The sequence below is a fragment of the Ochotona curzoniae genome, unplaced genomic scaffold (genome assembly GCF_017591425.1).
Source record: "Ochotona curzoniae isolate NIBS_2020 unplaced genomic scaffold, NIBS_Ocur_1.0 scaffold_1852, whole genome shotgun sequence".
Classification (NCBI taxonomy): Eukaryota; Metazoa; Chordata; class Mammalia; order Lagomorpha; family Ochotonidae; genus Ochotona; species Ochotona curzoniae.
The window spans coordinates 33376688-33404675 of record NW_024467087.1 but is presented as its reverse complement, the minus strand read 5'-3'; the positions used below and the strand labels follow the sequence as shown (position 1 = coordinate 33404675).

General features: G+C 36.5%; 1 protein-coding gene across 1 annotated transcript in view; it reads left to right on the top strand.

Annotated features, from left to right (window-relative positions):
• Window positions 1–22097, top strand: part of IL1RAPL2 (interleukin 1 receptor accessory protein like 2) — a 1019705-nt gene extending 997608 nt beyond the window's left edge. The window contains exons 8-10 of the mRNA XM_040999497.1: window positions 2058–2201; window positions 7775–7945; window positions 21233–22097. Coding sequence (XP_040855431.1) covers window positions 2058–2201; window positions 7775–7945; window positions 21233–21930 — 1013 coding nt within the window. The 3' untranslated portion in view covers window positions 21931–22097. The remainder of the gene's footprint in view (window positions 1–2057; window positions 2202–7774; window positions 7946–21232) is intronic.
• The last annotated feature ends 5891 nt before the right edge of the window (window positions 22098–27988 follow it).

The following is a 27988-nucleotide window of genomic DNA, read 5'->3' as shown; positions in this document are numbered from 1 at the left end:
CCTTAAAAGAAATACTATTTCTGAGGAGTCCAGACAAGGACCTTAAATAATACATTCAAGTATAGATTTGAAGCAATAATTCTTGACTGAAAGGACTTTTTTAGAGCAAGGGTGCAGAACTTTCACTTTTTAAAGTTTTTTTTTTTTTTAATTTAACTGAAAGAATTATAAAGAGAGATAGACCTTCCGTCTGCTGCTTCACTCTCCAGATGGTGAAGTGGGCCAAATCCAGGATGGAGGAATTTCTTCTAAATCTCCCACATGGATGAAAGGGCCCAAAGTGTAGCTACTCTCCACTGCTTTCCCAGGCCACATTAACAGGGAGTTGAATCAGAAGTGGAGCAGCTGGAACTTGAATCAACACCCATTTGGAATGGCAGCATCTCAAGCAGTGCCTTAATGTGTTGCACCACAGGTAGTCTCTGGGGAATTTTTATTCTGCCAATGGTCATATGGATATTTATAACATTTTTCATGGTCCATACAAAATGGACAGCTTAAAAAACTAGTCTACTGTAGATTTAATTAATTTTCACGTCCTGCCTGTGGTTGCTTTGGCAAGTACAGACCAAATAATTTTGTGGGCCTTTTACAGTCTGCAAGCCAGATGTTCCCTATCCCTAATTTATAGAATGGATACCAGACTAGTTTAAAGTTTTATCTGTATCTATAATGTATTATATTACTTGCAATTACTCGTATATGTTATGTGTTTTTTTTAATAAACAGTAACATGCTAAATGGATCTTAATTGTTGTTTTAAGCCTGACTAATTTCAATTAAGCAGTGATCTTATATGGAGGTAAGAGACATTCCCAGAGAAAGGTTGATTATCTGGTTTGCAACAGTGACAGCCTGTCAGACCACTAATTTGATTTTGACAGTGCCCCCCCCCCCAAGTTGATCCATCAGGAGGACTGATGCCAACCAAACCCACAAGTAACAGACACATAAACTAGAATGACATCCCCTTTCACGATTTCTTGTTACACGGTGGGTTGATTCAGTAATAAAAGAGCCAGTTAGTTGCTAATAATAAGAAATAGATTAAGAGAGGCCCTCTAATCTTATAGGCAATTTCATCTCATTATGATGAAGCCAATGACTGTCTCTAATCTATGGCAGGAGATATCTAGTTGGTGTCTCTCTGACTCAGTGTTTCTCCTCTGAATGCTGCTGAAATCACATTCTTGGTTCTCTGATGTTCTGTTTCTCTAAATTCTGTAATATCATTATCTTTTAATAATAGCCTCTTCATATTTATTAACATCACTAATTATGCCACAGGTGAATCATTTTCTTCTAAGCCTTAGGGACAGTATGTCATCTTCCATTTGATAATGATTTAATTGTTTCAGAGTTCCGATGCCTCAATGCAGCAGCCTAACATTGCTCTCTCAGGTTGAACAAGAAAGCCAGGTGGTTAGCCTGGAATTCTCATTTTCTTTCAGCTTCCCTGGGCATATTATATCACATATAGATTATACTCATTTATTCAAATAAATAGAGTAAGGGCTAATCTAATTTCCCCCTGCTTACCTTGTATTGCATTATGTTCTACTAAGGTTAAATGAAACAGTTAAATCTTGCAAGCCCATTAAATTTTATTTCATTCTGAAAGTAATTTTATGATGTTGTCCTACTGCAGAAGACAGGCCTGTGACCTGAGAAGTGCTAGATGATAATCTTACTAACCCAATAACATAACTGAACAGAAACAGTCAAATACTGGTCCTGGACCAAGAATAAAGCAGTTTGCATCATTTCCTGAAATAAATATAAAGCAAAAGTGTATATGAAAAATCTAGATTGTATTCAAAACCAATTAGGGGTACCAGTTCTGTTTCAGATAGACTTAGCACTTTTGATAGTAAATTGCGATTTCTAGAAGATAGTTAATAAAAATTTGATTCATCCGAGTTTATCAAAATCAAGCCATTAAGCAAGGATATCTTGGAAAGGAAAGCGAAATAGGTGATGTACCTTGTATAGTAGAAACAGGAGATCTCTAGTGTAGATGATCTAATCACCTTTTATGCATGTTCTGTTTGCTCTAGATTTAATCTACAAAATTGAGCTTGCAGGGGGCCTGGGAGCAATCTTCCTCCTCCTGGTACTGCTGGTGATCATCTACAAATGCTACAGCATTGAGTTGATGCTCTTCTACCGACAACGTTTTGGTGGTGATGAAACTACTGATGGTGAGCTGTTTCCTATTGTTCAATGAAAAGGCAAGCATGTGTGATTATGTAAGCGAATATTCCTATTCTTAGAAAATACACACTTACCTAGAAGTAAAGGGCTATGAGGGATCCAGTTTACCTTCAGAGAGTTTGGGAAAAATTATTTATCTACCAAGAAAGAAAAGAAGAGAAAATATTGGCAATATGTAAATCTGGTAGACATATATATGTTTTGGGGATATTTATATATTTATAATGTTCCTATATGAAGTTGCTTTTAAAAAGTTTAAGAAGAATGAAAGTAAAGCGTAAGTTTGTTTTGCTGCAAACATTTTTCATATCTGCATAGTTTTTTTATGATACTATTTTCCAAGATTTTTCCCTTTCCCATTTCTTAATATTAATATTAAATTTACAAAATTTGTGAGATAGTGCTATGGATTCCTGTGTACACCTCACCCCATTTCTGCTATGAACATCTAATGTTAGCATATTCAGCCATCTGGTATATTTGAAATTATTGCCAGCTAAAAAGCTTAACAAGGGGATATAGTAGTCCAGAGGATAAAACAACTGCCATCAAAGTCCTCTTTAGTAAGAAAAAAAATTAAAAATTCATTCAATTTTTCTCCAGAAAATTTAAATTTATCTATAAGTTATTTTTAGCCATTTCTGCCATTGAAAAAAAAAATCATGCAAGAAACTGATGAAAAGCTATGGAGATATTCTAAAAAAAAAAAACATCAAAATCCAAGAGATGTAGTTTCTGGTGATCTTTGTTGGTGAGATTTGTCTCCCATAGGCAACAAATAGGTGGACTTTGTTATAGCCCAAAATAAATGACCCTGCATATTTTAGATGTATATAGTACAATTCTCAAATGTTACTCAAAGACAAAAATTTGGAATATGTCATAATTTTATTTTACTCTTTTGGATCTTAAAACTGAAGTATTGCTAAAGGATTTGAACATGGTTTTCTTGAACATATAAAAAGGTTTAAAATTTTTGAGGCAACAAATTACCATGTTCCAGTAAATATCAATAGTAAATCATAATATGTTGTTCCTTATACATGAAGTCCTCATCCCTAGGCTACTATAAGCCTTGGAGGTATGCACCAGAGTTTTCTTTAAAAGCAGTTTATGCATTTATTTGAAAAGCAGAGTTACAGGGAAAGTGAGAAGTAAAGAATGTGCCATTCACTGGTTCACTCCCCAAATGGTGGCAACAAACAATTGTATGCCAGGCCAAAGCCAGGAGCTTTATCCAGGTCTCCCAGAGTGCAGGGACCCGAGTACCAAGTACTTGAACCTGTTTTCTACTGATTTCCCCAGCACATGAGCAGGGAGTTGGATTAGAACTGGAGCACTGGTTCACAAACTGTTGTTTTTATGAGATACCAGATGGCACCTTAAGCCACTGGCTCCATATTTTTATAGTGATAGTCTAACAAAAATTTTTGAGGGATCTTTGTTTTTGACTTTATTGTTGCTTTAAATAAACGGTTATGTGAATGGGTTTCAATTGCCTTTTATGCTTTTTGCAATAAATTTGAGAAATATGGGCACATATTCATACTCATTCTCAAAGTTGTGTATTTACCCAAAAATTACAGCAGTCTATTCAAAAATACTATAGACTTATTAAGACACATCTTCAAAATGAGGGAATAAGCCCTAATCCACTTTCCTCCTTTGACTCATTTGATTTGAGGCATGATGAAAAGCAATTTCTTAATATATGCGGGAGATTTACAATCTTTTAAACTATTCTATAATAATTAGTATTTTCATCAACTATACCTGCTAACCCAGAGTAACTGATCAGGTATAGTTCAGGTATAGTATATACTTGTAAGATTAACTTCATGCTAATATCATAGGATTTTTCAGGAGTCAAAAATTCTATTTTGTATCTGTATCACCAATGTGGCTCATGTGGTTAAAGTTGTCATAATTCAGAACATTTTTGATAAAAGACATGTGTATTGATTGCAAGCTCATTAATTGGGAGATGAATACAGTTTGAGATTCGGGTACTTTAAAGGTTTTCATTGGGAAGGAGAGGTAAAGTATTTTATAGTCCTCCACAAAACCTTGGGAATTCACACAACTCCTATACTGGCTGAATGGAGTATTCGAACATCAGCAGCTGTGTCATGACGGTGAATTAATAATTTTTAACACCCTTTTAGAACTAACCAGTTGTATGGTGACAAATGTCACCCAAAGATCCATCAGATGTCTGCAATTTCATTAAAATCTCTTGACCCGTCCTAAACACAGTTTACTTTACTCCATGTAAGCTTTCTTCATATTTTTGCTTTGTATCTAATAGCAGCAATCTCTGAAAGATCTTATAAAATATTTTATTTTTATAAAACATGTCACGCAAACTTTGACTTCTTTACCATCTTTTTCTATTTAATCCTTTCATTTCAATCTCCAGTGATGGCTTCATTTATTTGGCCTTTCAGTTCTTCTAACAGTATATCTTTGTTGAGTATCTGCTATGTGGCAAGCATAATCCACAATCTGTTTGCTTATTTGCTTTGTTTGTATGTGCCGCAAGTATATGGTAAACAATAGGAGTACAATAATTACTAAGGTTAGGCAGTTTTTCAATGTTAGAAGCTCAAGAGCAAGGGCTGTGTTTAGCATCAGTGCTGAAGAAATGGGTTGTAAATAGTATGGCTTCATGGAGATGGTGAATAGGTTTAAGACTAGATTTAAAATAAAAACAGAATGGTTGTTCCACAAATAGGATGGTTCTCTTCCTCATAAATTTTCCCTTCATTAGGAACAGTATACCTATGGTGATTGCTGTGCTTGCCTCTTCCTTGGAATGCTCTGGCTGCACTGTGCTGTGCTTTCTGGCTGCTCAGATGAGCTTAGCCAGGGTAATTTAGCACAGAGCTCACTAGCCTTTTGTAGAAAAGTGGTGTTGCAAAGCTGCCTTTAGGTTTTAAAACACTTTTTAGGCCTTGCTGTCAATGTTATTTGCATTATATTATTGCTTTCGCTCTATCCATCTTGTGCCTCTCTGTAGTAACAGCTGTGACTATTCATGAGGTTTTCTTGGCTGTCTGCATAAGGCTGAAGTGTGTTTTTTAAACTGTGGCATCTGCGTCACTGCTGGCTTGCTAATTGGCATCCTAGAGCTTCTGGGGACATCTGACATGGTGGCTTTGAGAGCTCTCCTTCTGCTCTTGCTAACCATCATAAGTTGTTCAACTTTGGTTCACCTGAAAGGGATGTGATTGAAATGTGAAACAAACATTTTTCTGATGAATAATGTGTTTCTGGAATTTTAGGTAGAGTTTTTTTTTATCTGTATGCACTGAGTATATGTATATGTGTATACACACACACTATATATATATGTAAAAAATATATAAATATATATATATCCTTTCTGCAATGAAATAAATGTATATAAATAACAAGGCATACACATTCTGTGTCATAATTTAGTTTCAATGTGCAAATGTAGAAATTATTTTCTAAGGGAAGATCTTTGTAAAATTAAACTATGCCATCACACTGTAAGTGGAGCAAGTGACCATAGAATAAGCAAAATGTAAGTTTACATATGTTTGGAGAGCCCATGAGAGAGTATTCTGTATGGGCTAATCAGATGTGTGAAGGATCAGGTAGCCATTATGGATGGCCAGCTCAAGAAGATAAAAAAAGAAAAAATCATGAGATTGGTAAATAAGAAGTTACATTTCTGGAAATTTGACATAGGAAATTTTCCTAAGTAAGATCAGCAAGGATTTAGTATAACTTGGAGTCTGAGAGAGCAACACTCTACACCAAGAACAATGAAATATATTCTGCTCATAGGAATAGAGCTGTTTGTCCTTTGGCCTATTTTATTCTTCCAGCTGTCTACCATCGGCAGCTCTGAGTCCCAGGTGAGTAATTATAGCTAGAGAAAGTCAAGAGCCTGCAGGTGCATCCTGTACTTGATTGGAACAGGGGCAGAGGTGCTAGGATTACCAGGAGGTTCTTACATTAGCATGGCTTATGAACATTCTCACTTCCAAGTGGAGTTTTATGCACAACAGTGGAATGGGCGCAATTTGTAACCAAATTATCTCCTCAACTATCCAGTGCAGGCCTTCATGTACATCTGCTTCTAAGCAATCAGGTAATGCAACCAAAAAGTTTGTAGAACTCTTTTGCAGCCAAAGGATATACTGAAGAATATTAACTCTTTTTTCCTGGCTTCAGGTACCATCTTCACAGAAATAACCAGAGCTCATTTCAAGTGTGAGTGGTGAAGACTAGATCCTAACTAGAGTTAGAACAACATAATCCTGCCTATGAAGTGTCAACAGTCAAGGGACCTCAGGATGTAGATTTCATTGTAGGCCTGCAGTTTGCTCATACTCTGGCAAGCAGATTGGACTAAAATCATTAGTGGTTTAGATAAGTGGGTAGCTGCTTCATTCTATAAATTATCTTTTGGATAGGCTTTATCTATATTATAACAGATCTGTTTTATTGAAATATATTGGTGTGTTTTAAAAACATTCTTAAACATTATCCAGCCTTTCAAATTACCTGCAAGTAACTGCGTTTAAGGAGTACTAATAGTTCCACATGAATCTATGCTCATTGCATTAAATTTAAACATATTTTTGCTAGAATTAAGGAAATTTTGAAAATACTAATGCCACTTTCCCAGTGAGGCCCTTCTAAAAGCTTCAGAGATTAATACCTTGAGTAGCTGTGTTCATTAACATTTTGCTGGAAAAAATGCATGCATAAACACACATTTTCTCTTCAGAGAGACTGGCTTTGAGCCAGTACAGCACAGGAGGGAAAAAAAGTACACTCACAAAGTACGGTTAACTCCCTGACTAAATGTGTGAAGGGAAAGCCTAATTTGGCAATAATGGAAGAATGTATATTTCGAAACAAAGGCTTCCTTTGGAACTTGTGTCAAATTAGTTGGCCATGGACTGAACAAGAATGACAGGCAGTGCACTTGTATAAAACCCAGCTGCTGCCTCTAATATTTGGTAATGAACTGCTTTTTGTATATGAAGATGACAACAGTAACCAACTGGAAGCATGGCATGTGCTGGGAGTAGTGTCTCTAGGAGTGAGGCTGGATTATTTCAATCTTCCACACTGTAGGGGCCCGCCCTTCTTGGATATCTTGCACATATTTGTGCAAACAAGGTATAGTCTGTGACCAAGTAACCGAGCCAAACCAACTGGCACATAAAGGGTTCAAATCCATGACTTTGGTCTGTTTAGTCCTGCATTCAAAAACACTGAGCTAATCATTTACACATCATTGAACATCACAAATGTGTATAGTCACCAAAAGTCAAATAATAATACTTTTATCCTGCCACCTCTTATAGGTATCCTAATTACACATTAATTTTAGTTTCTACTATCTAACTAGGTTATATTAAATTAAATTCCATGAAGCCAGTGATTTCTTTTTCCAATTATTGAGGATATTCACTACTTACAGTACTTATTACAACCTGTCAGTGGTTATAATCGTTTAGTATGTAAGGGAAATCTGCCATGATTAATCACTCTTTTATTGTTCTTCGTATTTAAGACAACAAGGAATATGATGCCTATCTCTCTTACACAAAAGTGGATCAAGATACTTTAGACTGTGACAATCCTGAGGAAGAGCAGTTTGCTCTTGAAATACTGCCAGACGTCCTGGAAAAGCACTACGGATATAAACTCTTCATTCCAGAAAGGGACCTGATTCCAAGTGGAAGTAAGTACTTTCAAGTATTGCATCTAAAATGTTTAGTTTCTTTTAGGAAGTTATAAGGAAGCTTCAAAAATTATAGCCAACAACTTTGACAGTTGTTTCTCAACAGGAGATTTTATATTAGATGCAAAAGTTTCCCAATGCCTTCTAGGTTCTGACTTCCCAGCATCTGCATTTTTTAAAAACATGGTATCTTATGTTTTAGGTGTGGTTTTACATTTTTGCATTAATGGTGCTCCTTTTATATTGCCCTAGTGTTCTGAAAATTTTGATTCTTAAAAAAAATCTTGTAAAAATCAGTTAAAGCTTTTCCAATATGCTTCAATTCAGATGGTCTTCTTCCATCATTGTGCTTCTACATGTACTTACAACCATTGTTACTAATAACCTATCTATGACTTCCAATATTGTAACTCAGCATACCTTGTTACTCATCCCCAAATTTAGGAAAACTAATCCACTGAAAAAGTTACATGAAGTCATGAAATATAGCACTCACACTGTATATTTAAATTGTTTTCAAGAAATGCTGAAAACTTTGGTCTTAAATGCTACTTTTAACTTAAGCTGTATTTGAGTTTTCAGAATAAATTTTGAAGCCAAAACACATTTTCCTCTGAATGTTCAGAATGTGAGCAAAGTAATGTGTAAGGAATATACAGAGAAGCCTGAGATATGATCCCTGCCCTCAAAGGGCTTAAGATGCCAACAAGAAAAAGTAAATATGTTAGAACTCATTTGAATATGTTTCTTTGTTAATAGTCTTAAGAGAGGAAGATTGAACTGATAACTACACTTCCAAGCATAACAATTTAAATGCATGATTGAAGCAAACTGAATGGCTATATTTTCAGTTATATATATGTGTATATATATATTCAGTATATTATTTCACATATATTATTTAATAGTTACAAAAATCTTGTGTTGAGAAGAGAGCATACTAATATTCTCTTCTTACAGATGAGGAAACAAAGACTCAAGTAAGTCCAAGATCAGACAGCTGGCAAATGGTACAGCTGGCGATAGAGCCTAGATCTGCTTCTCTCTGCCAGGTCATGTGTCCATAGAATTTACTGAAATTGTCAGCAGTGGATGGCTCATGGTCACTAAGCTGACAGGAGACAATAGAAACAACTGAGTTTGGGTTGTTCATCTCTTCTCTTAGGGTGTTTGTATGTGTATGTATGCTTGTGTGTACATGTTAGCATGCATACTGACAGGTGTATGAAAAAAAAGAAGACATTAGTCCATTACTTTTCCTGCCCCACAACTTTAAGAATTTATTTTCTTTTGTAATTTCCCCATTCTCATGATTTGAAGTACGATTCTGTATTAATTGATTCCCTATGGAAAATCCTAAAACTTCAGAATCATTTTTTTTAATTATTCTCCTTTTCTAAATCCATTGTGCCTTGCATTTTTTTTTTCTGTTCTCACATCTACCATCTTGGTATAGGCCCTAAGTAGCTCATGCTAAAATGACAAGTATTTCTCTTCCTTATCCTTGTTCCTATCGATCAGCCCTACTAATAACATGTTCTCCTTGATCATGCCACACCCCTGCTCAATGAACTTAATTGTTCACTATTTCCTGCATGATAAAACATTTAGCTAAACACTTCTATGTCTGCTGTCAGCCCATATTTTTCTCCTGTTGTTGACTCTTATCATGTCCCTTACTCTTACCTTCTAGAGTAGCAAACTGTAACTTTGATAAACATTTTGGGACTCTGCACCACTTCTACTCTGAGAGCCTTTACAACTCCCATTTTTCCTTCTTCATATTATTGTCTGTGCAAAAGTCCACAAAGCCTCTTCAGATCTAGTGTTCACTGGTGTTTTACTGTAAATTTTGTATTCCTGTGATATTTTACACTATTTTATAATTTGATGTAGCTGTCCATCTGTTTATGTCATGTGGAGTCAGCAAGAATGTAAGCTCCATATATTTCTGTATGTCATCTAGCAGTAGACTTAAGCTTCCTAAGTACTTCATAGATGTTTTTGTTTCATTGATATTGTTTTAAGAGAAAAAGTGAGACTGTAAATAGAGGCTTATATTTTTGCATGATTGTATCTGAAAGGTACTTTCCCTTTACAGGGTTAAGGTGATTATTAAAAAGTTTTCTACTCAACTATATAAAACAGATAAGTAACTCCAAAGAATAATCTTAGCCCTTAACATACGCTAATAAATATACTGTTTTTTTATTTTTCCCAGATGTTAAAATAACTGCCACAGATGAATCAGAAATTCAAAATAGTCTTCTACAAATTTTTGGGCTACTTCACTTGATCGCTATGTATTTCTTATGTATTGCCAAGAGCTCCTTATTAAATATAAAAATTCTGAAATAGCTATGTTAGAGGGATAATGTCTCAAATTGTAGTAAATTAATATCATTACCAAAGTGGAATTTATAATGTATATGATATCATCTTCAGTAACATTCAGTATGATACCAGCCTTTCTGCTTTCTTATATTCCGTGGTTGTTAGCACCACAATAATCAGTCTTTGTCACCTCTAGCAAGTGACTAAAAACATGGTTTCATGTTTGACATTTGAAAATGAATTATCTTCCACGCTAGAAAAGAGTACTTTCATGTTACAAAGGGAAATGGGACAACATGGAACACAAGTGATATGACTTGCCTGGAACTCAGTAAATGACATTTGTTCACTTTGTGAGAGATCCAGAAAATGAGTGTGAGAAAGATACACTCCAAAGATGTATCTTCTTTCAGTCCCACTTGTGTTTCTTTTCTACCATTTCTTCCTAAGGTCAAGAGACAGAAAGAGACCAAGAACGATATCTTCTATCCACTGGTTCACTCCTCCAAGTGTCTGCTGGAACTTCAGCTAGGTCTCCCACCTGGGTGGCAGGGACCCAGGTATTTCAGCCATCATATGCTGCTTTCCAGGATACGCATTGACAGGAGACTGGAATAAGAAGCATAGCCAAGACACAAACCAGGACACTCAGATTTGAGATGTAGAAATCTCAAGTGATTTCTAAACCACTGAGACAAACATCCACTCCTCAGTTCTATTTTGCTGATTTGATAGATCAACTCACTGTGTTTATTTAGCCAAACACATGGTAGACTCTTTTATATTACTGAACCAACTGGCTCCTTGGCTAAATTGATCAAAACTGATTACTTGCTTTGGTTTATCATAGTCTGAAAGTTCTCCTTAACTATGGCATATGAGGCTTGCACAAGCCATAACATTTCTTAGCTTAAACCTATAAAAATTTAGTTAAAGACTATAACATACTTCATAAGAGATTATAGGAGGGAGTAACCCAGTTTATCCTGGTTTTTAAAATAATCATTTAACAAAGCAAACAACAATTAAAAATTGGATGTTAGCAGGATGCACAGAAATTTTCTGGTTGACAAAAGGTTATTTCAATGTTCTTGAGATTGTCCAACCATCGGACTGAGCAGGGACTTGACTCATGGGTACTCAGTGGTGCACAGGAAGACTTCTTCTACAAGTAAGCCATTTGGGACAACTATGCAGTTTTTAGATGCAACCACTGGAGGGTGTTTGATTTTAATCCTTCCTTCCTGAACGAGGAAATTCATGTTCGCTGAATTCCTATTTGCGAGTGTAACCTGCAGAGGTTCGTAAAAAGGCCCTTTGACAATTTTTCTTTTCCATCAACATTTCAGAGCTAGCTGAGCAGTCACCATGTCACGATTAACGAGTTTTTCTTTGGCATTTTTAGCACGCATTCAGGAAGTCCATGAAGTATATGAATAATATACTTGATTTACACATGAATGACAGAGTAGAATATTTTGGACTTGGTGTATGTGTGTTATTAAAGAAGCTTCTGTGGTCTGTATTTTCAGCCATTGGTATAGATTTAACAGGTTATGCTATATAAATATAGACACATTCCTGCGGAAGGGGGGACCAAGTTACCGTATTATAAGCTGTGTTTGTCCCTCACCTCTCTTTCAAAACATATTGACCTGAGACTACTCTGTCCTCCCAAACTAGTAATGGGGCCTTTGAGGATTATTTTTAAAAAAGTATTTTTCATAGGATCAGTTTTGATGGTACAACAATAATTCTCTATGGTTCAAATTAATGGAGTCTATGACACAAACCCACTTGTATTTAACGATTTCACTTTCAATGTATCTTTAGTTTCTTTTATGCCACTCTCTTGGTTTTCCAGCTTCCCCTAGCCAGCACACATTGAGCTTTGCAAATGTGCACTTTCATAAGTACATGAATCTCACTCTCGCTTTCTTTCTCTCTCTCCCTCTCTCCCAATCTCCTTCCCTTCTCTTGTTTTCATTGTCATTCGCTCTTTTATGAACCTTTCATATGACCAGGAGTTCTCAGAAAGCCTGGAAACAAAAATGTCAGTTTCCAAAGGGAGGTGTCTGTTCCTTTCTACATATGCTCTGCCCAGGAAATGTTGTTCTGTGCTTCTTATGAAGCAGAAAAGATGGGGATATTTGATGCAAATATTTTTTTTCCTTGATGCTGAAATTAGGTCTTTAGATCTGGACATTATTTTCCTGGCAGTAACTACTTTTCCATTCTTGAACCTGTGGCCAGAATCTTCCTTATGTTTTCTCAGGTTGGGTGCCTAAATGTGGCAAGAGTTCCTACTTTCCAGTAAAAGTTTGGTCTGTCTCTTCCCAGACTAGAAACATCTGTCCATGAGAACAGTAAAAGCAACTTTGTTGCCAACAGGCATCTGAATGTCAGAAGTGACAGGCAACCAAAAGAAAGCCAGATAGAAAACACGCTACTCAAACTGCCTAGAGACACAAACTTGAGACGTAGAGATTTTCTCACCCCTGCAGCTGCTGGGGTTTGTGGTGTAAAGTACTCTACACAGAGCACATTGTGTTCATGGGGCCTAGTGGATCCTTGAGGAATGAACAGATGTGCTCTGAAGCTGACATGTGACCAACAGAACCCAGCTGTGTAATTGAGATCCTGAGATTGGGGACATTTTTGGATGAGGACCATTTAGGCTCTTGGGCTCATCTCAGTGTTTCTGTAGAGATTTTAAAACGTAAAAAATATATAAAATTATTAAGTCAGGCTGACAGCCGCTGGTCGGATGGAGACAGTTGTATACTAAGACTCAATGTAGAAACAGTCAAATCCTTTAGGCCATAAAACAGCCAGTAATGTACTGAAAAGTTCATATGTGTTATGTATTCACAGTTACAAATTGAGCTGTTTCTGGGTAAAGATTTAGGAAAAGCTGTAGATGACAAAGTGGATATGAGAAGTGGAAAAAAATCATTCAAAGGCTTTTGTCACAATATCCCTTTCTGTTTATCAGAAAGCTATGGCCATCCCTATGTGAGTTAGTCATACATGAATGCAACAAATATAGATATTAATGAGCTAAAAGTGATATCTATTGAAATTATATTTCTGGTTTACAGTCAGATGCAGTTTTCTTTCTATTTTTCTTCATGCTCGAATTTCCATGAGTTTTTCTGTAGTTCTTCTTCAATAATCTAAGGGAAAAATATGATGTCTGATTGCATTTTTGTATTTGTCAGACTTTCCTCACTAGTCTATTCTTCAGTTCTTTAATGCTTAGTATGAACCATGTGATTGTGTTGACAATAAAATGACAAATGACTGGAGAATACATCTGGTGTCAGATGATCCCTAGTCACTTCTGAAGTGAGGCATGCAAAAAACATTTTTTGTACATGGATCTGTAAGTATTCATTGCCAATAGTTCCTCTAATGGCTGAACAGATTGGACACCATTCAAGTAAATTGTCCTTGGGGAGTAATAAAATCCTTTTCCAGGCAATCTGACGTCTGTGACCTAAAAAGTGTGAGGCAGGGGTGACATGCACAACCAGGGAAATTTAACACATTGTGTGGTGTGTATTCACACGAAATAAAATTAGATGTATCCACTGTCCCGCTCGTGCTAGAGTACAGAGAGAGGGAATTGTGCTCCATCATGCCCAGAAATAGTATGCGGTTTCTCATTAAAATGTGGGGTAGACGTTAGGATCCATTGTGTAAAATTTTTATCAGGACATCTGCTGTTTAGTGATTCAAAAAATAGACACCCTTTGAAAACATAGTAGAATACCCGGATAAGATTTTATCTGCTGAAGAAGATGCGGAAAAAGACTATGTAAGTCCCAGGTGTCTTTGTTCCTTATTCCGAAAGATTGTGCTGCTGAGAGATAGTTTCTATAACTCAACGTAAAAGGCAAAACTAGGAGGCAAACGGTATTTTAGGGACTATTTCATGGCTACCCTCCATTTTATCTTCCTTTCAGAATGTCTTTTTTATTTTTAAATTTTTTTTTAGTATAAATACATCGGATTTCATGTGTTTCATAGCTACAACCCTAACAAGGTAACTATGCTCTCCTCTCTCCCTCTGACTCTTAATCCCCCTTGCTTCCTTCCTCTACTTTTTTTTTGCAAAAGCATTTCAATACACTCTGTAATCACAGACTTAATGCACCACTAACCATAATATTCAACAAGTAAAAAGTAGAGAGATTACAGTTCCACAGTAATATAAACAAGGGCCAAAAACAATAATCAAATCACAGGATGTCCATTTTACCCCTCTACACTTTTTGTATTCTATATTAAAATCACAGCTAACCATAATATTCAACAAGTAAAAAGTAGAGATCACAGTTCCATGGTTGTATAAAAAGGGCCAAAACCAATAATCAAATCACAAGATGTCCAGTTCGTTCCTATACATTTTTTATGTGTGTGTGTTCTACATTAAATCCCATATACAGCAGAAAACATACTTGTCCTTTAGGGACTGGCTTATTTCACTAAGTCAGTTATGGTTTCCAGTTGAATCCATTTGTTGCAAAAGACAAGACTTCATTTTTCTCTGAATGTATTTTCTTAATAGTATTCCATATTGTGTATATACCACATTTTCTTTATGCAGTCATCAGTTATTGGACACCTGGATTTATTCCGTATTTAGTTATTGTGAATTGAGAAGCAATAAACAGAGTACAAATAACTCTTCTTTCTTAAGAAATGTTTTAACTCTTTTAAATGCAGAGTTACAGAGAGGAAGAAATAAGTGGAGAGAGGGTGTCAGTGTGTGAAGGGAGAGAGAAGGAAAGAGAGAGAGAGAGAGAGAGAGAAAGTCCCAAACACTCCGGCCATCCTCTGCTAGTTTCCCTGGCTATGTGGTTGGAGCTGGATCGGAAGTAGAGCAGCCAGGACTCAAACCAGCAACCATATGGGGTGTCAGTGCTGCAGGCAGTGGCTATGCCACAATACAAGTTCCAAATAACTCAGGTGCTGATTTCATTTATTTGGATAAATTCCTAGGAGTGGGTTGATTGGGTGATATGGTAGATCTGTTTTCAGATTTCTGAGGAATCTGCAGACTGTCTTCTATAGTGGCTGTATTAGTTTATATTTCCACTAATAGTGTATTAAGGTACCTCTTCACTTCCTTCCTCCACTCCCAATGAAGAGGTAAAAAGATATGAGAACAAAGATCTATGCACAACCTTCTAGAATGGATTCTTGCCACCATCATGACCACCACCCCCCCCCCATCCACAGATGCAATGTAAAAGCAAAAATAAAGGACTCAAACTCAGGAATATAGCCCCCATTGTGAGAACTGGAAATGGAGTTCCCTGCAGTCACTGGATCTCAGTAAATTCATGTTAACTGGTGATTGGCCCGTTTATCAGTGCTAATAGGATCCTCATGCTAATCAATAGAAACCCAAACTATTGCCTATGAAATGTAGCCCAACTACCTGTTTAGGAATTATCAAACCAAGAACGTGGAAGAGGAAGGGCAGAAAAAAAGCTTTATGGGGCAAATAATGTCGTATTTAATATCACACACATAAAGTTCCACTCCCCATACTCAGCTCGCTTTTTAAAATTGGGTATCCTCAATCTCCTTTGCAGCTGACAGAGACAGAATCTTAACATCTGCCAGAGGAAGACATGAGCCTCTGAGCGGTAGCAACGTTAGGCTAGAGAGTTAACTAGCGTAAACTTTCTGGTAGGTTAGCATTTAGTCTTCGGTAGCAGCATTTAAAACCCAGGTAGTATTTGCACTGTGACCGCATTATCAGGCAGCTCACTATGAGCTTCTAATTATCCCAAAAGTCTGATAATTTTTCCCAAATATGTAGTGATGTATTATCTTTGACATATGGAAAACCTATACAGGATTGACTTTAAGTCTTGATCTATTAGCCTGTTACTTTTAGAAACCTCATTGTTAGTATCATTTGAGAAATATTATCCTTCTCATGCATCAGGTCTTACCTTAATGAGGTGGCCCTTTTTAACTAATAGCTGCTATAGATAGCTGAGAGTATAAGCATTTCAAGTCACTATTGTTTGAATTAAGTTAAACAATAAATTATACCTTTTGGGCTCAGTATTTGTTTTTTTTTTTAATGTCTTAGAAAATATGTTATATGGCCCCTGATAATGACCTTAACATAAGTAGAAATATCAACTCCAAAATTATTTCCAAGGAACTAACTGATTAGCTTGCTGAATCAGGAGATTAGTAGACAGTAGCAAGACCACATAGGAATTAATGCATATACTTTTTTCCTTCCTTGTCTTTTTGCCTAACTCTATTACAGACTGAGAATCTGAGGATTAACAGAGTACTAAGTTCTTTGAGGGAAAGTATACACCACCCATTAGGAGAAATTTCTTGAAGCTGCCATTCTTTCTGCTTCTGTTTTATCCCTTTATTTACTCCTTAATTTTGCTTTTTTGGCTTTGTTAACAAGTGAGCACATATTTTCAAGTTATTTTCTAGATCCAATCCTGCTTGAATTTTGTTTTATACAACTGCCTCTGGAAGGGATTTGAAAAGCGAATATGCTTTGTTTTAAATGGCGTTTTAAGTGTCCAGTTTCCTATAAATGCTGATGCTAGTGACATGCTCTTTCTTCATTTCTATAAGAGCTACATATCTCAAGGAGAGTTTGGTGACAATCCATTTTCTTCTAAAAGATTTTCCTGACTCTGTAGCATAGAAGAAGTTTCTTTGCATTTGCACTTATAACATGAAAAATGAATCCATCTAAACTTAAGCACTCCTATCAAAACCATGTGCCCAAGGATTTTTTTTCCTAATGGCAAAAATCACAACTAGGTTAGATGGAATTAGCTTTGTGACAATCTGTGGTAGTTTCACAGAATTGATGAGGGGAACAGGAAACCATCAGAGAATGCTTTTTGATCTTTACTGTTATCTGGAGTTACTTAAAACCAAAATTTGCAAGAAAAATGACTTGGCAGCCTTTTATTTTAGGGCCATTTCATATTTTTATGTGGAAAATGAGTATTTTATAGGATTCTTGCTACTCAGTTTCCAAATTTGCCTGAGCAAGTCAGGGCAAGATTTAGTGAAGATTTGTATGTGCTGTGGATTTAGGGGTTTTTTTTAAAAAAGATTTCTTTATTATCTCTTCGTGGTAGCAAGCTTTTTAAAACGTTTTCTGAAGGTTTCTAAAATGTCCTCCACAAAACCACAGCCCTACCAGGGCAAACCCCAGTGTCTGTCCGAGACTACACTACGAACTGGCAGTGTCTTAACTTGATACCTGTTTCTGCTTAGCTTATTTGGAATGTTTTCAAACCTAACCACCCTGCTTGGTCTCTAATTCGGGGGTGGCAAACCTTCCCTTTAAAGATCCACATAGTAAAAAGTTGGGCTTTGTGGATCACATATGGTCTCAGTTGCATCATATTTTTTCTTGTTTTAATTACTCTTTAAACATGCAAAAAAAATGCTTCTTAGCTCATGAGCTATACAGAAGCAAGGCATGGGCCTAATCTATTAGGCTCCTGATCATACCTATCAGATGCACACATGCATTCCCTGGGTAAGGGGCAAGTTACTCAGGGCATTCATTTCACAGAACAGTAACATTAGAAAGTTTAAAAATAAATTAACCAATAAATATGAGCTTGGTCTGTTTCCTCTCCTGCTCATTTACTTATATTTTCCATGATAGCTAAGCCATTCTCTCTCTCTCTCTCTGTCTCTCTCTCTCCCCCCCCCACCCCCTAGTAAAAGAGAAAGAAGGGACAATTTCAGGGGCAAGGGAGGAAGGAAGCAAGGGGTAGAAAAGGGAAGATGAGGAGAAGAGGAGGAAAGGCAAAATGAAAGAGTATGAAATAAAAAGGCAAGTATATGAAAGAGAAAGAGAAAAAAGAAGAGGGAAAGAGAGAGAAAGAGGGATCAGAAAATGAGAGAAAAACATAGAGAGAAAAACAGAGGGTAAGCCAAAATAGGGAAGCTAGGGCACAGTCTCTCCTTCTTTTCCTGAGAGCCAGGCAGCTCTCAGAGGCACCTCCCCAGCTGCTTTCAAACATTGAGGTCGCTGCCCAGCCACTGATCACCGTCCCAAGAAGTGAAATGTGGGCTTCACATCTGAAAACTTCCACTTGGTTTCTCACCAAATGAAATGGAACACGAGATCCAGGGCCCAAGCAAATGCCTCGTGTTTTCTTTGGGACACTTGGGCTGTGTCTGCCCAGGGAAAATTTTGATGTACTGACTGACTCCAGTGCATATGATTAATGTATATATAGGGCAAACCAGGATAATTTCGACCTTTTTTTTTTTCTTCCACAGCAGGTTTTCAGCCGGAATTGTCTGGATGGTTGCCTCAAGTCTCCACTAGCCTTTGCCAGGATAAGCACAGCCAGTGTAGTACGCAGGAGACAGGGACCACTCCCTCTCTCCAAGGTTCCCTTCAACACCCACACCCTGTGCAGCTGAGCATAGTGGGATCTGTCCTGACAGGCAGCCGTTCTGGGGGCAAATGTGAATTCTGTCTAATGAGCCTCAATGAAGCCCCAGGAACCCTAAATGTTACATTCTGCTTTTCTGTCAAATGGCAAAATATAATAGACCAGTGAAAGGGGAAAAATCATCACAGGAAAAAAAATGTGGCCCTGTTTCCTTCCCCATCCCAGAAATGGAGTAGCAAACCAAAGCCCATAATATCCCAGTAAGGTCATGAGTACATATGTGCATGGCTTCTCGAGCTACCACACATGCCTGACTTGTAATTTTTTTTTCTTTACATATATGGAAAAATGTATAGATGTAGCTTTTGTTTCTAAGAGCATGGTTAAAAATAGATACCACATCCCCAAAATAGAGGTAACTAAAGGTATAATTTATGTGACAGTGTGCTGCAGACAAGGTTTGTACAGGGCGATTAAAATATGAAATAACCACGTGCAATTAATGTAAGAGGAATATAAGCCAAAGTAATCTCTTGGTACATTATTTTCTAAGGAGTATAAGGAGTGTTAAAAATGAACAATTAACTACAATTCATTTGGGAAAACTGTCTTTTGTGGATTCCTGTACAATACCATGATACTGGGTTTGGGTTTGATTTTGGTTTTGGTTTTGGAGAAAAGGTGAAAAGAATAATGGGAAAGATGCATTATAGTTTATTTTACTGTATCTTACAGATCCAACTTCTTATGATGAAGCTTCCCACATAACTTTCTTTTTGGGAGCAGAAAGAAAGGAAGAAAATGAAGAGTCAGAGCTGTTGATTCATTGGGATAATATTTTTCCACTCTATTGAAACTTTCTGCCTTTCCTTCCATTCTACTTCAGCAGTTCTCTGCTAATTCCCAAGTGATCACTTCCCCTGTTGCTACTTGTGTGGTGTTTCATTTTGTTCTTGCAGAATCTCAATGCCGATTTCCCCCCTGAATACATAATCTCTAAGACACTCGAAATTCTTAGGAGATTCTCTTCTGACTTAGAAACTGCCTGATCTCTTCAGAACCAGTCACTGTAACTACTGCATGAGCAAGTACTGCAATGTATCTCCACTCAAAATCCAAAATAGCAGTAACAACAAACTGTTCAATGGCAACTCTATATGTATCTCTTTTTCAAGTTTGTAGGGTGTAGAGAAAGTTTGCAAATTTGCACTTGTGAAACTTTCGCTTGCCGCCAAGTAGAGCATATAAAAACCCTGGACAAGAAGATCATCTGTAAAGCATGCATCTGTAAAGCATGCATCTGTAAAATTTGTTTCTCTTTTCAAATGGCATGTACTGGGCCGCTTGGTGAGCCCACACTGTGTGCTGGATGTAACATCTTGAAAGCAGTCTGTAACCCTGGGACAGCTTTGGAACCACAAATGTTGCTATGCTTCTGTAAGCACTGCTTCAGCTAGAGCACACTGCACATTGGACAAGGCCCTGTGCTCCACTTAGGAAAGGTAGCTCCATTTGTTAACATGTGTATGTTTCCTTTTGGCATAAAAGATTTGGGAAAATGTGATTGCATAGGGGTTGTTTTCTGGGATAAAAAAAAATATATTTAGGGCTTGTTCAGTATTGTTGTACCTCCCAAAAGGGGGGGGGGGGGACATACATGCTCACCTAACTTTCAGCATTATTTCACGAGATAGACTCCTCCTCCTTTCGCATTCATTCAATACCATCCCCTGCCTCCAACTCTACCCCCTTCACTATTGCTTAGAAGGAAAAGCAGCTGGTTCAAATTAAAGCCATAGGCACACCCCATTTTCCTCTCTGAGTTGCAAGAACTAGAGAGAGAGCCCAGGTTTTCAAATGACTAAGGGTAATCTGAGAAACAAGCTGAGGAGGATTTGCTAAAAAATAAAATAAATAATAAATAAATAGAGAGAGAGTCCACACACATCACAAACACACACACACACACACACACACACACACATACACACACATACACACACACGTTTAGTAGTTGAACATTAGAATTCATATATACAATGACTATTTGTCAATTAAAATAGATAATATGCATAAAGGGAAGAAATTTAGAGAGGGAAAGCAATCCAAGTCCCCAAAATACAGAACCCTGTATGTATTAAAAGGCTCTATTTTTCTTTTCATCGACCTGTTGATGGTTTGTTCACTTAGAGTACTAGCCTGGAAGCCTGCCTTGAATTAAATGATTAAATAAATAAAAAATCACTGAAATACACCTAAGCTCTGAAGCAGTCATGGTTTATGCAAGTCAACAGAACACTGTAAGTAATGATGAGAGCAAAGAAAATAACATTTATAAGCAGTTATTTTTCTATCTTTTTTTAATTTTTAAGGAGATGGGCTTTCTGAATGCACAATACAAGAAAAGAAAATGTGACGGACTTTAGCAAAAGACTGCACCTTTGCTATGCTAGAGTACAAACCTATGCTTAAAGACTGGCAATGTCTTTGTTTTACCCTTTCTCTCTCTTTCTGTGATTTATAGCATACGTAGAAGATCTCACAAGATGCATTGAGCAAAGCAGAAGACTTATTATCGTGCTAACTCCTGACTATATACTCAGACGGGGATGGAGTATTTTCGAACTGGAAAGCAGACTCCATAACATGCTAGTCAGTGGAGAAATCAAAGTGATACTGATTGAGTGTTCAGAATTCAAGGGTAAGGTGAATTCCCAGGAAATAGAATCACTAAAGCGCAACATCAAACTTCTATCTCTGGTCAAGTGGAAGGGACCAAAAAGCAGCAAATTAAATTCTAAATTTTGGAAGCACTTAATATATGAAATGCCCATCAAGAGAAGAGAAATTCTGTCTCGGTGCCATATTTTAGAGTCTGCAGAACAAGGACTCTTTGGAGAACTCCAGCCCATACCTTCCATTGCCATGACCAATACTTCGGCCTCTCTGGTGTCACCTCAAGCTGATCTCCCTGATTTCCATCCTTCAGATTCAATGCAAATGAGACACTGTTGCAGAGGTTATAAACATGAGATGCCAACCACCACCTTGCCAGTTCCATCCTTGGGCAACCACCATACTTACTGTAATCTGCCTCTGACGCTACTCAATGGACAGCTGTCCCATAATAATGCCTTGAAAGAATCACAGGAATTTCCCAGGAACAGTTCCCTGCTACCTTTATCATCCAAAGAGCTTAGCTTCACCAGCGATATTTGGTAATGAGAAACCTGAATTGTTCCCAACAGCTATAGAAGTGGAATGTCTGCTACACCAAGCATAAAGTACAACGAATAACACTGAGGTGCTGAAAGCGTGTTTGAAGAGAAAAGGCACACAATTCACTTTTGTACTTAGATATTTTTGTTTACATTTTTAGAGTAGTGGGGCGGGGGGAGAAAGAAAGACTTCTTTTGTAGTTTGGCACCTTGTTCCAGTGTACAGTTTTGATTTCCTGAAAAGAATCGTTTTAAAGTTCTGTTGTTTTACAGGAGAAGTTTGATGATACTACATAAACTGCAAGCTCAGGAGGTGAGCTATCTTCCCCATATCAATGACTATTTCAGTATTCAAGTGGTATTTGAACTAAGGACACATGAAATATTTCCTTTGAATGTGAAAGTTCTGAACTAAGTTTAAGGGAACAAAAAACTCAGAATAATTGAAAAATCAAGAACTATCAAGAAAAAGTTGAAGGAACTCGACTTGGGAGAATGTGTGTAGAGAATCAACTAAGACAAAAATGTTTGAAACATTTAGATCTTCTTCAACATAATGGACAGCTTATGTAGACTAAATCAACAGTTCATAACAATAGTTTTTAGTCTTATGAGGCAAGCATATTGTCTGTAGGCAAACTGATAGGTAGGTAAATAATGTTAATTTCTTAAGCAAATGATTAGAAAGGTGGTGATTTTTTGAGGATTATTTTAAACCCTATGGCTTTCTCACTTGTGTCAAATTTTCCAAAACTTTGAATATACATGTTAAATTGCATACTGTATTGTTTTCTAGCAAATTTACATTTGGATTTTTTTAATCCAAACAATCTCTTGATCTGCTATAAGCTTTATATGAAGATGTGGCACTTTCCTTCCTTTATTTACAGCATCATTGGAGTTTAAATACACATTGACTGTGCGTCTCAGCCATTGCAAAGAATACAATATTCACAGATAAAGTGCTAAATGATCCAAGTTTTTTAATAGTAGAGAAGCAATTGCAGTTTCTCATCTGCAATATAATTGTGAAACAGACTACTCAGTGTCTACCCAGTATCTGCTTGACAATGTACACAAGGCTCCTGCAGAAGTATTTCTAGTCCCAGTGCTTCAAAGAATATGTTTGATAGACCAGACTCCTCTACTTCTCCACTCCTCCTTAATGATTGTGACTGTACCATACCAGAAAATCTATGTGACTAATCTAAGATATTGTGTATTTGCCATAAGGAATGTGTCCTAGTCTAGTATTTATTGTGAATTGCTGCTATATGTTCTTTCCAATTATTCAGATTCAATGTGCTGTCCACCTTAGATGCCTGTGGGAGTCAATTGTGAATCAAAATTGATTCTGACATTTTGCAGATGATCCTTAAATCCTGTTCTTGGACAAACACCAACAAGGACAAGTGTACAAAGAGTGTAAAAATTAATAATTTGCCTATCCCTAGTAACTGTGAAACCCAAGTGTATAAGAGACTTAGATAATATGCTTTGATAATTTTTCAACCTCTTTCCATTATTGGTTCCCTGTGACCCATGAGTTTTATTCAACGTACTTATTTCTCTGTTGCATTTCTGTATCCAGCCATTCAAAAATTGAGTTAGACACCAACAGTATGTAAAATTTAGCAGTAACACATGCTCTTTTCACAGTAGGACAATTAGCTACTCCTTTGAAAAGTCCTGTTCAACAAATGTAAATGTTTCATGGATGTATTTTTTCCCACTGAGAACGGTGATTTTACTTTTGTAAAACCTATAGGTATTTCAAAATGAAAGTTTCTCAAATTTGAACTGTTTTACAGGTATTATAAAGCTGTGTTTACTATGTTCTTTAATGCTATGTGCAATTACTAAATTGATAATCTGCATGAAGTGATTAGTGTGTGTTTAAATGATCCATTGTATTTTTATTATTTTATATTTCACAGAAATCTAGATTAATTCAAATAGAATGTTCACCGATATTTTTAAACTAGTAGTTCTGTATTGAGCATGCCAGTTCTGAAAATATAACATAGATCTCTCTGCTTCCTTTATTTACAATGATTAAACGTGGGTAGCAATTTGAGTTGGCTGGCCACAATGTGTCCTTTCACTACTAGTAGGTACTCAAAAACAGAGCATTCACACTTGTGCTGGGGAACTTGACAAGAAACCTTTTCTGCCATTTTCAGGAACCAATGTGTACACTATCTATAAAAATTTATTTCTAGATGGCAACATAAAATTTAATTTTCATCTAAGATTTTTGAAAGATATAACCAATAAGGGAATAGTAAGTATTTAGTCTAGAACATGATATATTCTTCCACTTGCATTCAGAGTGTGGAAAAACATTTTTCTTCTCAATTTTTCACTGACATAGATTTTGGAAATGTGGAGAAGCACTATTGTAAGTTATTGCTCATGAATTCACAACAAGGTTCTTATCACACAGAAAATACACTTCAAATATTTGAAGTTATTTTTAAGGTGAAACATGCTGAAAATATCAGCAGTGATGACAAAATGAGAAACACACAGGATCAATGGACACAAAGGCATATATTAAGAGCAAACAAGGTCCAGTGATGGATGAAGTAGATATGTACTAAATTTGGTATGATGTGAAATTTAAAGGCTTTGATAATTTGTGGACCCCAATCCAAGTATGTTGTTTCTGAAAAGAAGATGTCCCTCTTTGCCACTTCAAAACCTTGACTGAATTAGACCCAAAGCTGTTCTGCTTTTAAGCATTCATTCAAAATCATGGATAGAGAGATACTTGCAGGCTTCTGGGAAGACATGAACGTTAGACAATATTTTGTGAAAGATTTATGTGTATATATACATATATATACACACGCATATATATATAAAGATTTATAAGTGTTGGTGTGAGGATTAATGGTTACTATTGTGGCACTTACTTTTGAGAAGCAGGGTATGATCACAGAGGGAATCAAGAGTTTGATTATGGAAGAGAAGTGTATATTGGAGTTCAATAGGTCATATAAATGAGTAGTAGCCAAAGGATTACTTCTGCAACAAGTTGGAAAATAGAAAGTGTGATGAAGAAGAAAATCCTGGCAAGAAAAGGAACAAGATTATTTGAATTGCTTGATATTTGCAGGATTTATAAGACTATGGGACCATTGGTTTAAAATATTTCCTGCTTTTTGACATTTTATTTTAAATAAATTGCTTTTTTTTGGAACCAAGTATTTTCCAGATAATTAATGGCCAAGGAAATATCCTGAATATTGCACATGGAAATCTTTATAGTCCTTGCAGTCATCCCCAAAGGTGAAATAGTGAACAGATAAAACCAGACTCAAGTCAAAAAATATTCCCATAGTGATCAGTTTAGTCCTAACACTTGCAATTGTTGTTGCTTTTTTCTGGGAGAGAACTTAATGTTGAAAATTTGCTGGCTCCAATTTCTCTATTACTCATGCATTTTTGTTCTAAGATGTCTGATAGGAGGTCACAGTGATTGAGCGTTAAGGCTCTCTGATGAATGTATGGGACATTTTGATAAACAATAATCATTCACTTCAAACTTTTTGTATCAAACTTGCATTTTTTTAGAACTGAAATCAGCCACAGTTAACTTTGCACAATTGTACAGTGCTTCATTTCATTACTGTGAGATCAGAACTTGTAAAATCACTCACATCCATCTCAACTTATCTTCCCAAACACTCACTGCTGTTTGCTCAGCGATGTTTTCTCCATATGTTATTAAAGTCAATCATGAATGTTTATTGAGTACCTAATCTGTACTGGTCACCACATGAAGTGTAATACAAGGATATGCCAGAGAATTCATAGAATAATGGAAGTAAAAGTTGAGATAATTTTGATGCAAAAAAATCACCAAATAATTGGTGAATTCAAGCAGTTTGAGAATGCATGGTATGAAAAAAATCCATGAACAATTTAGCAAGCTGCACCAAAGTAAACTGTTCTTTTAATTCCATTTTTTATGATTTTTTGAAGTGCACACATAAATATTTCTCAAAATTGAAGAACATGTTCTAATATGATTTAGTCACCATATGCACACAGAAGGAACTATTTGTGAATCATATTCCAGTATAGGGAAATTGATATTGTGCATGCAAGGTAGTTAATTGAGATAGACAATTCACTGTAAACTTTACCATGAAAGCCTTTTGAAATAGAGGAAACAATGACGAAGCATGGGAATTTCCTAAGTGCAGAAAATAGCATCTGTAATTTGCCTAAAAGAAAACTAAGCTAGTCCTGTTTAGCTGATAATAAGTACATTTGGCTGGCAAGAGCAGAAATCCATGTGTGGACATAGTATACAGTCAGGCTGGGAGAGGTACTAGAGCCTTAGTCTGGTACCAAATTCAAGAAGTATTAGAGGGCAAGGATAGAAACATGAGAATTACCGAAGGCTGTTGCCATAATCCAAGTTTGAGTTATACTAGGAGATTGAGCTAGGGTTATGTGACCTGGATTCTCTTGGAAAATAGAAAGTCCCAGAGAGGAAGATAAATAGAAGGTGGTGGTGCAAAAAAAAAAAAAGTATATATATATATACATTTACATATACATATATATACATATATATACATATATATACATATACATACATACATACATACATATACATATATATACATACATACATACATACATACATATACATATATATATATATACACACATGGGTGATGGGGACAACAAAGTAAATAAAGACTGCTCCCAGGATCTATAACTCAGTCTTATCAAAGGAATTCTTTTTCAGTTGTTAACCTGTCTCCCTGAGAACCCTACTGCTGTCAGGACATCACGAGAGACAACACAATCAAAGGTGAGTTTGATCCTGGAGCAAACCATGAGAAATTTGAAGGACAGAAATGGCCAGGAAAGGCAAGAGTCTGCTGCACATCTGTGAAACATGAAATTATATCCACTTTACTGATTTCAGTGTCACATTCACAAAGAAGGAACTGAAGCAGGCATATCCTTTAGGTGCTATCTTTTGAGTCTATGTAAATTGCTCATGTCACTTGGAAGAACAGTGTTCCTAAACCAAAGGCATGATAATTATTGAATCAGAGCTGGGCAGACTCCAGGTGACAGACATTAGGATTATTAGTCTCCTACTTTAAAATAGAGAAATTGAATCAGAGTCACAGTAAACAATAAAGGATGTGACAAAATGCATTGCCCTAGGAGCAAGTGCAGAGGATTGTCTTGTAAAGAACAACAAAAGGACTGAATGAGGCTGGAATGCAATTTCCAATATATATATATATATGTGAATTTACTAGTTGATCGCCACTTTTGAAATTATGAAGGAAATTTCATAAGGGAAATCAAATTCATTAGAGCAAGTAACTGTTAACAACAGTCTCCCAAAGCACTACATCATTACCTCCTCACAGCTCAGTCTCATCAAAGTTGGACGCGATTGCAATGAGAAGCTCTGCTCCACAGTTGCTGAGACACATGCCAACTCTGCATTTTGCTGCTGTGCTCTGCTCTGGGTCCAAGGAGTCCACTTTGTTTAGCTAGCGGATGGGTGAAAAGAGAGAGAGAGAGCATGCAGATTGGCACAAGATGCTTGTAAAAACCACTCCCATTCCGAGGTTGGGGACTGGATTCTGTAGTCTGGCTATTTGTCCAGAAGGAAAAGAAAATTGAACCTGGAGAGCGTGGCCTCGATTACTAAAACACTGAACAGTTGATTTTCCTAACATTAGAAGATGAAACAAATAGAGGTAGCAAACTTCTAAGATGAGAGCCATTACTTTTGGAAGAGAAAATGTCAAACTAGATTAAGAGTTTCTGAAGAATGGTGGCCTCATCTCTTTGCTACATCTAGCCCAAGCACCTGTACTAGAGCTAGTCTTGTAGGAGAGTCTCACATCACATTTTTGGATTAAATGAGTGAGTGAATTTAGGAAATTTAAAGTGCTATAGAGTCCTTCAAAACTACAAGAGTGTTTCTTATCGTTTGTATCTTTCAGCAAGCTACTTTTTGTTTTATAAAAGGAAAAAAAGCAGCATAATAGATGATCTCTTTACATCTTATA